At 41.8% G+C, this 12,611-nt stretch overlaps 2 protein-coding genes across 4 annotated transcripts in view; one reads left to right on the top strand and one right to left on the bottom strand.

The window, feature by feature from the left end:
• The window catches only part of LOC111246989 (phosphoglycolate phosphatase-like), a 45,062-nt gene that overhangs the window by 20,963 nt on the left and 11,488 nt on the right, over window positions 1–12,611 (bottom strand). For all 3 annotated transcript variants that reach the window (XM_086977665.1, XM_086977664.1, XM_022797501.2), the window contains one exon: window positions 3,708–12,543. The gene's annotated coding sequence lies outside the window, so the exon portion shown is untranslated. The remainder of the gene's footprint in view (window positions 1–3,707; window positions 12,544–12,611) is intronic.
• On the top strand, window positions 5,163–7,778 carry LOC111246980 (innexin inx2-like). The gene has a single exon (XM_022797475.2). It carries the CDS (start codon window positions 5,163–5,165, stop codon window positions 6,246–6,248), a length of 1,086 nt encoding a protein of 361 aa, XP_022653210.1. The 3' UTR covers window positions 6,249–7,778.

The raw sequence follows: 12,611 nt of genomic DNA, 5'->3' as shown, positions 1-12,611 counted from the left end.
GCGGTGCACGATAATCACGTGAAACTAAAGGTAGCCCTAATTGAGGCTTAGGCACTGTGCGTAGCCACGACTTAGAAACAAAAGCCATAGAAATAATTTAACGGTAAAAAAGCAGCCAAACTCACGGACCGCGTGTATACCACACGCGGCCCATTGCTGATGTTGGCAAGCGTAAAGTCCTGCTTTATAGGAGCATAAAGAGCGAATCGGAATATAGAATCTGACTAGATGCGTCTAAATATTTAACCTTCAAAGAACATCATATCAGCGGAGCATAACCCTGGGTAGGGTTGAGTCGCAGTTGTTATAAACTCGGTGGCATAGTTTAAAAAATTCTATATTATAAAGCAACAAGCTTTTGATTTGCCGCAAAACAACCGTAGAAGCACCGAAAACTACGTGATGTTCATATTTAACTTACTCTTTTCACTGTGTACAAAAGATTTCACTTATCTGGACGCCGTATATGCTCTGGCAAGTAAGGTAAGTTTAATTTCACAGCTTCAACGGTTCAAAGGTTTTTTTCTGAGATTTTTTATATGAGATGTATTACCCTTATGAGACGTTATGAGCATTAACGCCTACCAGGCAAGAATCGCTGATTCCAGTTCTATATTATTACAAATATATTCAGGGGCAACTGGTTTGGGCTTTGCGCTGTTAGAAGTATGCACGTGCATTCACGTCTTGTAAAATCAGCGATTTTTTCATTTTAAACACAAGTGACCGCGCTTGCTCCTAAATCTTTGGTTGCGCTATGTTAAATCTGAACTTAATAGAACTCTAAAGTCTAAACCCGATGAGGGTCTTCTGTAGCTGCCCTGACATCTTTGACAGGGACGTCAATGGCTTTCAGAACGAAAAACTCTAATACCACTGAACAATATTACATCATTGTCTGAGTTTATAATTGGCGCGCCGTTTTTTCATTAATGAAAGTGACAATTGTGTATAGACTCTTTCTTCTCTGCATGGCGAAACATACCTGAGGCCAGAGGACTTCTCCACGAACGCGCGTGCGCTTCGAAACGCAACCCTACGGACAAATCTACATGAAGGCCTACGGAGACTGGTTGTCCGGCAACAATTGTCCATCACTACCGCTACTCGTTAAAAATAATGCACGAAGACGGCAAAACTCAGCTCAGCGTAATGCAGCTCAGAGAAAGATCTGTGTACCCGGCAAGCTCCTGGTAACATACCTGTTCCAGCCCTATTTCGGCTAACTGCTGAGTCCCGAAGACATGAAGGTCTACAAGACAGGCAGTACGCCTCTTTTAGTATGCGGCGCTTTAAACCACGACGCATGAGGTTGTACGTAGCAGAACGCTTACAGTGGTTTGAAAACATACTTATTTTACAAATACCTTTTGCTATCTTCCTCCTTATTGGTTAAATTTATGATTTTTTTTTCCAGATTCGAAATGCTTATGGATAAATAATAAATACACACTTACTCGTAAATATACTTTGCTTATTATTTAGTTACACCATTGTGTCTCTTTTCTCTCTCTCTCTCTCTCTCTCTCTCTCTCTCTCTCTCTCTCTCTCTCTCTCTGAAATTGATTTGACTAAGGCGGCAGAGTGTACGAGTATTTACAAAGGTGTAGTGTGTATTCGAAATATAATGTACGAACGCATTTTTTCTGGTTTTTGCTTTTATACATCCTGTAATGTAAAGAAAATCGTTTAACGAATCAACCGAAAATGCATATAATGAGACAGAATGTGGCGTGCACAGATAACGTGCATGAAACGTTCTTTACTCTACCTAACCTGTGCGAACACAACTACCTGTTGTATCTCTGAGCGCAAAGATTTCATTACAGTCATTTTACGGGTTTCCGTTGCGGAATTTAAGGATTCAATTAATGAGATTTTCTACTGGGGTCTTCTTGACCATTCTAGTCGTAGGTTGATTACATAGATGAGTATCTACCCTTCGAATCTTAGTACTTCATTCGAACACGTAGTGCAGTGCGCACATCCTGTCGCGTAGGACTTCCTTTTCTCAAGCCTTAAGGAGACGGATTTAACAAATGGATGTGAGTCAACCTATGATAACCTATGATGTATAGCAAACATAATGACTCAGTTATGTTTTGGATAGCAGATAGAACAAGTCAAAGGCATTGCTAAGGAACCATTACTAATTGTGGCTTTCATGATGAACACACGGACTTGAATTCGTCAGAGACTAATAAACGGTGTTTCATTCCCTATGGGAAAGTTCCGCTTAATTTTGCACCTGTTCTATAAAGCGGTTTATTATAAGTATTTTAGAGTATCGACAAACGACCTACTACCGGAAGGCTCACCAGCAGGAAGCAGATACACCTAATGCTCGTGACAGAGTGATCAGACAGTCGGCGGTCCGGTCGCAAACGTCCTCGATGGGGCATCCGCTGTAATTCCCCTAACAGCATTCCACGTCAAATCACTCCGGATTTTTGCGCGCCAACTCTATCAGATCAGCTCATTGTGTAAGCCGTCGAGATATTCACTCGTTAGTTAGGAAATTTTATACGCTCCATTGCTGTCAAACATTGCCAGGAAACCACTTGTTACTTAGTAATTGTAACATATCTATATGTTACAATTACTAAATAAGTAAGATTACGACGACCCGATACGAGATGAAGCAGAACAAACTTAGGAATCCGAAATGCTTGACGCCATTCTACAGAGATATGTACGATTATAATAGCATTTGTATACTAGCAGAGATAAACTCATTAGAAATGCAGGCAGCCGTTTATATGCGGCCGGCGAAATGGTTCAACCGGGTAATAATTCTATACCATAGATGAAATCATACCTAAAGAACGTGTAGCTTTATTTTTTAGTCGTGCCGTGCTCACATCGTGGATCATTGTAAGCAATGATACATAACAGATTTTCTACGGACTGGAAGGTGGAACCTTTCGACCTCTAATCAATCTCCGATAGCCAACAAAAGTACTATAAGTCGGCCAGCGTACACACTGCAGATAGCAATGCGCTCAAGTATAGCTGTTTGGCTTTAAGTGAAACTTTTTGCCTGTGAATTTACTAACCGTTATTCGCTATGCTACCCAGTCATGTTTAAATTAGCGCTTGAGACATCTGGTGTTCTAACCTGTTTCAAGCACGTATGTTACGTTACGTTAAGCACGTAACGTGATGACGTTGACATGGTTTTTGAATGCAGCAGGCGAAAGTTGTCCGATGTACACATCTCCTGATTATATGTAACATTGTTACAGGTTTCTCGTATTCATGACGAGTACACGTCTTTGCACGTTGATCAGTGTCGACTTTGTGTTTGGTATTACGATATTGCGCGCGAACTTCCGAACTAATGCCTTTCATTGATTTGCTTGAAATTATCGCTCGAACGCATTGTTTTGGGTTTCAATCGATCCCTCTCCTACTGCTCGACAGTTAACTTAATTTTGCCGAAAAACTAAGAATGAAATTTCCCAACTTTCAACAGATATCTAAATAGATACGACCCTCTTAAACTTTCCAACAATAAATGTTCATTGAACTCATAATTACCACCACTAAATTGTTCTGGCTTACAAATCATCAGAATAGTCTGCACAAGCGCGCCGGATTCGGCTCAGGGGAGCTCTTTGGCGTTTTTGGTAGCAGCCATTGTTCTGTATTATGAAAAGAAAGAGATAACGATAATAAATATGAAACAAAAATCATTCAAGCCTGACCATTTCGTTCTGTCCAACTCCTTGGTCCCTGTCAACGAAGAACCCGCCAAGCCACGCGGTTCGACCTGGCGGAGGATGGATGTCTACTGCAAGGATTCCGGTTAAAATGCTATTGTCAGCGCCACCTGCCAATATTTTGGAAGAACAGCAATAACTAGATGACCAGCAGTAGCTTGAACCTGCTGGGGTCACCGGCAGCTAACATAATCTACAGCCTCTTTTTCCACTAGGCTAAATATTACACCTGTGCTTCCTTGGCGTTACTAAAGTATCGCATTCCCGTTAGTCTGCTACGGGCACTAGTTTTCTTTCCCGGTAACAGGGCTTGCTCCGTAGCAAACTGTATCGAAAAACGTGCGCCCTCACGTCGGACGTGCGGACATCACCTCCGATTGTTCTGAGTGATTGGCCGACTGATTGGACCTGCAGGACCAGCCAGTGGCCGTCGTTCTCATTATAATACTGCTTCTGCTAGCATAGCTTGTGGTTTTACTACTACCGATCATCACCGAGTCGGGGCGGCAGCAGCGGCGGCAGTAGCCGTTGCCGTAGTATTGCTTCATTTGTGCTGGTTGGCATTTCGTTCATTCGTTCGTTGTCTGCTGCCGCCACTGCCATTTATTCTCGCACCAGCAGAATGTGCTGGTAGGAGCAATAACAGCTGTGGTTGTCCAGTGGCGGTGGCAGTAGATCTGACACGACTCCAGCGCCCTCTCAGCCCTTCTGCTGCTACTGCTGGTGCCTGGCGTCCCCTGGTGGTCGGGGTTTTCCCTCACCTGCGGCGGCAGCTCCAGCTACGGGCAGCACGCCACTTGCTCACAGACCGCTAGTCAAGAAGCTTCGCGGCGTATCGTTCGTTGAAATCTTCAAGTAAGCAAACCAACTACCATTTGGTCGTCTATAGAAAAGTTGTTACCGTAGCAGGCACGAAGACTTTTAGTTGGTAGCCACAGCGATTTTGGTCATCGCGAAAGAGAGTGGCGCCCTCTGTTAGCCTGTGAAGCATTTAGCAAAGCAGTCAGCAGTTTGTCTGCCTAAATTTACGTGGCGCTGCGTGCTGCTTGTGGCGTCGAGTCGGCCAGCAGCAAGCCAAGTGAAAGAAAGAGCGAGCGAGTAGCCGAGGGAAGTGCTGCTAGATTTGATTGCCAGGCACCTAACAGAAGTTGCTTAAACAAGATCAGCATTCTGTCCGTGTCTGAATCGTTTCCTTGTATAGCTCCGAGTGCGTGTAAGTGGGGTGCGACTGATCTGTTCGCTGTGTTCGCTACGTTATCCCTATCGCCAATGATTAACAATAAACAAAAATTGCGTAACTTGTGCCACTGATGACTCGTGTGTGTGAGTATCTACAAGCGAGTGTAACTACGATTCCATCAGAGACTGTGTGTCTTGTGTCTTATCTAATTTAAAAAAAGTAGTGTTCGGCCCTTTACACCACACGACCCCACTGCCGCCATGGATCAGCTATTTGGAAATCTTAAGGGATTCTTCAAGACAGATTTCACCTACACGGATAACTCCGTATTTCGGTTGCATTACAAAGCAACGGTCGCAATTCTGATCGCGTTCAGTATTCTTGTAACGGGCAGGCAGTATATTGGCGATCCTATTGATTGCATCACGAAAGATTCCGTGCCAACGGATATACTTGATACATTCTGTTGGATACACACGACGTTTTCCATGCCGGATGCGTGGCACAAAAATGTCGGCTCAGAGGTGCCTTATCCAGGTATCGACAAGTCGTCAAATGGTTCCGGAAAGCGTGTGTATCACGCTTACTACCAATGGGTGTGTTTTGTGTTGTTTTTACAAGCGGCCCTGTTCTACGTGCCACGCTATCTGTGGAAAATGGTTGAAGGAGGGCGTATCAAGAATCTCATACTTGGCTTGGACAACCCCATCATGGACGACAAAGAGAAGTCCATAAGTCGACGTTTACTTGTCGAGTACCTTATGGTAAATCGTAACAACCACAATATATATTTCTGGGCATACTCCGCCGCTGAGGTACTCAACTTCGTCAATGTCGTTGGCCAAATGTTCCTTATGGACCACTTTCTTGGAGGCGAATTTTCGAAGTATGGTGCCGAAGTGCTCAACTTTACCCAGTGGTCACAGGAGGTTCGTTACGACCCAATGATTCGCGTGTTCCCTCGACTGACCAAATGTATCTTCCACATGTACGGATCATCTGGCGATGTTCAAAGGCACGACGCAATGTGCATTCTGCCTATCAACATTATCAACGAAAAGATTTACGTTTTCCTTTGGTTCTGGTTCATTTTCATGGCGATCATCTCAGGAGCCGTCCTGGTGTACCGTGCCGCTACCCTTTTCCTTCCGCCGATTCGCACACGTGTTACGAAGTCGAAAGGCCGTCTTGCCAATCAGGATCGCCTCAAACGCATCATTGAGCACTCGAAGGTTGGCGATTGGCTCATCCTTCACATGGTTTGCAAGAATATCGATGCCCTCAATTTCCGTGACCTCATCAACGACTACTATGAAAGCCTTTACGAGACTAAGAGCGAGCCGTAATGCTTTACGTTCAACTTTAGAAAATTCATCTTCGAATTATTATCGCTACGATATCGACAATCATATAACTATTACAGATAGTGGTGCGAGAAATCCTCAAACACAACTGGGGTAGATAGGTGTCCTGCGTGTGTGTATGAAAGCGCGTGCAAGTAGGGCGTACGCCTAAGTCCTCGGCCAACGCTGCCGAGCTTAGTGCTCAAGGTATTGGAACCACAGGTGTGGACTGCTCTCAGGTTGAGGCGGCAGGGTGACTTCGAATCTCAAGGTCCATCAATGAATCTGTGGAAGACAGCGTGGCGACGAAGGAGTTTGTCGAGCGAATTTTTGTCGCCGTTATATACGAATCTCGAAGCTGTTATTTGAAAACTTAGGTAGAGGTGCGAGCGATACAGACGGAAGTGAACGTACGCAAGCGCCACATACATACAAATGCGCATAAACATAAAGGAAGAAAACGAATCCCATTTACACTATTATCGTTTGTTTTACAATTATTATTATTATTATTTGAACTCCAAGGAGCCTAAGCAATACGTTTAGATACATGTACATTATTAACTGAAAGCTGTTAGATCCGAAATGACTGAAAACCAAGATCGAACGAATGCGGAATAACATCGCGCACCACTGATTAATATATTGTGTATTGTTTAGTTAACATAGTTGTTCGCAGATTGTTCTGCGATAATCGACGGCGCCATCGAAAGCACCGATGTCTTTCGGGAGAAGGCACACAGACAAAATCACTCAAGTCTTCCAAAGGACATCATTCCAAAATGCGATAGGATTGCAACAGGCGCATAGCAAATTTTGTGCAGTGAAGTTGTCTCCTCAGGGCACTCGGCCTTGATCGATAGCAATGCTGTAACTACGAAATCCATACACGCAAGCAAAAGAGATCTAACGAGCACTGCCTGTCTTTCAGGAGCCTAGCTAGATTGGTTTCATTATAATTAAGTAAACACTAAGCAGATTGTAGCAAGGTTCCCTATAAATAATAACACGAGCTGTCACATCTACATTTTGTGAGTTTCATCATCACATAATTGTATGTTAGTGAGCAAACCTGGACTGTGTAGAGCAGGGCGTTCTTGTAAAATGAACAATGCAATCATTACAAGTGGTATAGACAAAAAAAGCGAGAAAGTCAGTCGGTGAGAGAGAAAGAAAAAGAAAGAGATAGATAGAGAGAAAGAGAAAAAAAAAAAAGAGAGAATATCGTACAGCGGGAAAGAATTGTAGCACAAGTAAAACAGGCTGAACCAATTTGAACGTGAATACTTTATACGGAAGACAAACAACATGAAGAGATGCCGACCATAATGAAATAGATAAGGCAAGGTTTTTCAAGCAACAAATACTGCGAATAAAACTAGTTACATTACACTGTATCATTACTATAATTATTCTCTAATAATAATATAATAAATACAAAATCAATCAATATTAAAATTAGTATATTTTGTGATAAACAAACAACAGATGAGCAAATAATTAAAGTGTAATAAAATGGAACATATACTCTAATTTGCTTTTGGTGTCTTGAATCCCAAAAAGCACTAAACGTCTGAATGTTTCAGAATATTTTTTTGTTTTTGTTCCATTTCGACAAAGATAAGTTATGACAAAGATGTCGCCTTTGTCTTAGGGATTACTTACTTACTGACCGCTAGTCTTAAAGGTGCTATCACAAAAGATGTGATAGTACCTTTAAGACTAGCGATCAGTAAGAACTAAGAAGGTGCCTGATTTAGGTTAAGTTTGACTCGGATTTGTTTCAGCTCGCTTTGTTGTGTTGATTCAAAATAACTCAATGAGACTCTTGTTGTCTACTAATAAGACCGGGCTAGATTCGTTTACAAAACCTTTAGGATACGTTTTTTTTACGATTACTTTCATTGTTACACGATTTTTACATATCGTTAGAGATAGTAAGGGAGGGCCCATGCATTCTGACGGCAATCTCAATTATACTAGGCTCGTTTGTTGACCGATCGCTTATTCAACGAACTGGGCTAACTTCCATAGGCCCTTACCGATTTTCCCACTAAAACAGTACTTAAAGAAATGACAGTTTTTCCTGTAAACACCAAATATGGCGCCGTGTTCAAGTTAAGGACGCATAGACTCTAAGTTCTATATATTTAGATATGTTCTAAATATTTAGATATGGCCTACGGGTCAGAACAATAAAGAAAGTTACTACATAGTTCGAAATGTTGTAAGGTAATGCCTCATTTAAAAGCACATTGAAAAAACCTTGCTTCATTTTTTTTGTCCTGGAAGCGGATTAAATGATGGGATCCAGCATTAAGCAGCGCTAACGGTAAACAGCTACATAAATAATATTTTACTCTAATTAGTAGTTCTGCATACATAATGCTCGCCCCACATATTAACTAGACAAACTATTACTCTGACTATAAGCAAGAAGGTGACTATAGTGCAAACCCATTCTTAGCAAATTAAAACTGCTTCACCTAACTTGTTCAGTTGTCTCCAAGCGTTTATTATCTCGTCTGGTAATAATATTGTCATCATTAATTATAAAGCTTCATACAGGCTTCAACCCCATTATATATAAAATTTAGTTATGGCCTCTAACTGCTTAGTTGTGTCTTTGGTCAAAGGATAGTCGATTCCTGCAAAGCTGTATCTCGATTGCTGTTTGCCTGCGTTCTTGCGATGACATAAAGGTGAAATGTTAATCTTACAGAAATCAGGCTGCGGATTCAGTTCAGGGTATGCCTCGGTGCATACGCTCGTAAAAAACAAATTTCCTCGCCATCAGCCTATCTGTTTAGTCAAATGTCTGGAAGTCCTTTTTTGTGCATTTATTTGGAACTAGCCTAAACCAAGCAGGTTACTTTACTAAGCAGGATACCTAACTACCTATAAAGCTAACATACATTGAGTTCATAAGTTAGTTGATCGGAGGGGAAAGCAGCAAACTTTTGACAAGACATAATAAGCACGAATTCATATAGTTCCTGTTCTAGGATGATGCCTCTTTGCATTGTAAGCGTTCTTGCACTGGTAGGCGCCTATGATAATTCATAATATCGAGCACTCGTTAATCGTAAGGCCGCTTATCCGTATATAAGCGTTGTATAAAGTAATCGAACTTATTCGATACACACTGGGTAACAATTGTGATCAATTCTTTTGTGGTAGAGCATGCAAAAGGGCTATGTGTCAGGAGCGGATTGCAGGACTTGTCTGGACAAAGCCAGTGTTTAGCCTTCCTTAACCAAAACATGTACGTTCCACCTAGCCGATATCAAAACAATATTATCACTCTAATGCATTTCTTGCTCGCCACATTACAGTTTACGCGTATCTATACGTAGATGGGTTGAGCTTTGGCGCAGAGATAGCGCGGGCAGCATTGACTACGCTGCATGAAGGGGAACTGGAGGCTTCCGTGGTCAGAAATAATGATCCTTGTTGGATTCCTGTAGCAGCGTTTCTCGGCTCTTCCGAAAGACAAACATCTGCTTTGACTTAGGAACGAAACGAGAAACGTAATATACAAACGGATTCTTTCATGAACCCCTAAAGAGCGGTGTTTGTAACAATCCAATATAATAATAATAATATTCTATGAATTTCTTATGCCATCGATGAAAGTCGATCATTCTAACGACTTTACTTCTAGTGATCCGCTGGAAGAAGTCCGGATCGACACAGGCGATCGATTTGTTTATATCGTCAAGAAACTTTTGCTTCACACTACATATATATGTATATCTATATATATACATTTTAGATAGACTGCCGATCTATACCTCTATTGTTAATCCAGTCATTGTCTTATCTCTTTGTACATATTCGTTTATTTCCTTAATTAATTTGCTTGTTTTAAAGGCCCCGTCAGGTATCACCTTATTACGTCAACTATGTCGTTCCGGTACCTGATTACGTTGCTGCATTAATCCCGCAGAACGTATTTGTTTCGTTATAATCAGTCAGTTCATGTCGATTTCTTCGACTGGCTAACGGTTACTCTTGTTCTTTGCCGTTGCTTTCATTCATCTGAGGTTAGTTGACGTTAGATTCAGCCTAACGTAAGCTTCCTCCGCCCATCCCGTTATCGTTCAGAAACATGATGTCCCGTTCACAGATTCGATTTATGTTACATTCCGACCAACTGCCATCACTGCTCGATTGCAGACCAACATAATTATCGAGTTTCAGTTCTTCTGAGGCTTTGCTGAACTCGAGTAGTTCCGTTAACCCATTGAGACAGTGTTTCTATTACCCTGCAAAAATGATCTAGTCCTCTCGTTAGAATTTGTCATTAACGTCGTTACTTTGTTAGAATTATAGAATGGTACCATAGTCGAGCAAGCGATACTTCCTACCTTTACACGGTTATTCTCGGCTTCTCACGGAGATGTTTTTCAAGTCTAGCACCTCTTGTCATTTATTCCATGCGGTAATATAATAGTAGCAGACCTATTAATTTGATTCAATAATAATGCCGTACTTAGCCTAACGAACATTAATATACGTCGGGAGTCATCCCGAGCCAGTTTCCTCCTTGAAATGTTTCAGCAATCCGTTGCATTTCTAATTATCAGACTGTCGAAATATTAACGGATCTAATCTGTTGTACACCAAGCAGCCTCTCGTTGTTTCGAGTTCTACGTCCGATATCGCCGTTAATCACCACATACGACGGCTCCATTGTTGCTAACATGAATAAGTATACATGTACATTTTTATTGTTGTTTAATAGCAACAATTTAAAGAAACTATATATATATATAGATACCAGATGCTGTACGATGGTACCGGTGTTGTTATAAGAGGAAGATCTTCGGTAGCGTAACGGATAATGTAAAGGTAACGGAGAGAACTCGACAAACAAGTGTGCATAGGCTAGATGTCAGGAGGCAGCAGACTCAATGTTTAAGCAGTTGAGAGGTCCATAAGCCGTTCGGTGTAACTAACGGTGCTTATGTTCATGTGAAAGTGTAGCAGCGTTCGAAGCACGTGTTTCACACGGCCAACTAGTTTCGACGGCTCACCCTGTAGCAGATTTCGACCTAGTTTAAAATTGTACTTTCGACAATTATGAGGACTATGATCCCAAACTCAGATAGTAAACGATAGCGAAACTATTGAATGCTATGAAAGATTTGCATAGTACGGGCACGGAAACGATAATCGTTGGCCACAACTTTCTAGCTTCAGACACAAGAATATCCCATATCGATAGTATATAATAAACTAAATCTATAGTAATATACATCGAAACAATGGTCTTCAAACAGCAGGTCCTGCAGTGATTGGACAAACGGAAGCTTCTGGTGAAATCGACAAATTAGCATTTCCGAACCATTGAACTCGTTCTATTCATTGAGAAGCAATAAGTCTAAATATTCAAGCTAGAAGAAACGATCAACTAATAACAAACTAACTTGAGGAAGTTGCTGCGACAATCGAACTAGAACTTCAATGATCGTCCAACCACTAGCATTCACGTTTGTCAAATGAAGCGGTAAAATACTGCTGAAGCAAGATGAAAATAGATACTATACTGAGAGCATACTTAGGACCTGGGCTATTTCATTAGTATTTTCAACACCTGCGAGTCATATTAGCTTCAAGGTGCACCCTTGTATATGACCCAATAAGTTCTAAAGTGAAATCTCTTAGTCATCAACGTAATATTAACATAAATTTACCAAAAAAATGTAACCTATGTAAATCAAGTTCGTCTGAAAATGAACTGAAAACATAAAGCACTGGAATAGAACGATGCTAGAGACGAGAGACATAATCCATGTCTGTAACGCATGTTGGTTTTTTCATCAGCGCTAGATTCCTGTTCAGGCCGAAGTCGTTGCCAGCTCCAGCCAACAGCGATTCTCGGCCAATCAGGACAATCGACAGCTTCCGTACGTCTGCATGTGCGTCCGCTTTGGCAACAGGTTCGCGACGCTCTCGTTGTGAAGCCTGTCAATCGGTCGAGGTTAGCTGACACCTCCTAGCCGAAGGCGTCATGAGTCTTCATATTCGTGTCGGAAAATTTTTAACTTGTCAAGGTAGGCGTTCGAGAGGCATCAAATGTTAGACGGGCAAGGACGTGTATCTGCTGCAGCATCGGATTCCTCTCATACGATTTCGTAGTATAGCAGCTACGGAACTGCGTTCATCCGACGACCACTTGCAATGGCCAAGGCCACTTACCATCAGTTGGCCTTGAGTACTTACGCCATTTATTGGCTGGTGATTGACGCAGCGCACCATACCTATTGCAACCTATAGCACACGACGACGTCCGCTGTAAACATAAATCGAGTGAATAACTTAAGATTCAATTGGCTCATTTTTGCTACTGTTGGATTATAT

This window comes from Varroa destructor, unplaced genomic scaffold (genome assembly GCF_002443255.2).
Source record: "Varroa destructor unplaced genomic scaffold, Vdes_3.0 BEIS01000001.1, whole genome shotgun sequence".
Classification (NCBI taxonomy): Eukaryota; Metazoa; Arthropoda; class Arachnida; order Mesostigmata; family Varroidae; genus Varroa; species Varroa destructor.
The sequence above is the reverse complement of the archived record's forward strand: the minus strand, read 5'-3'. Positions and strand labels throughout refer to the sequence as shown.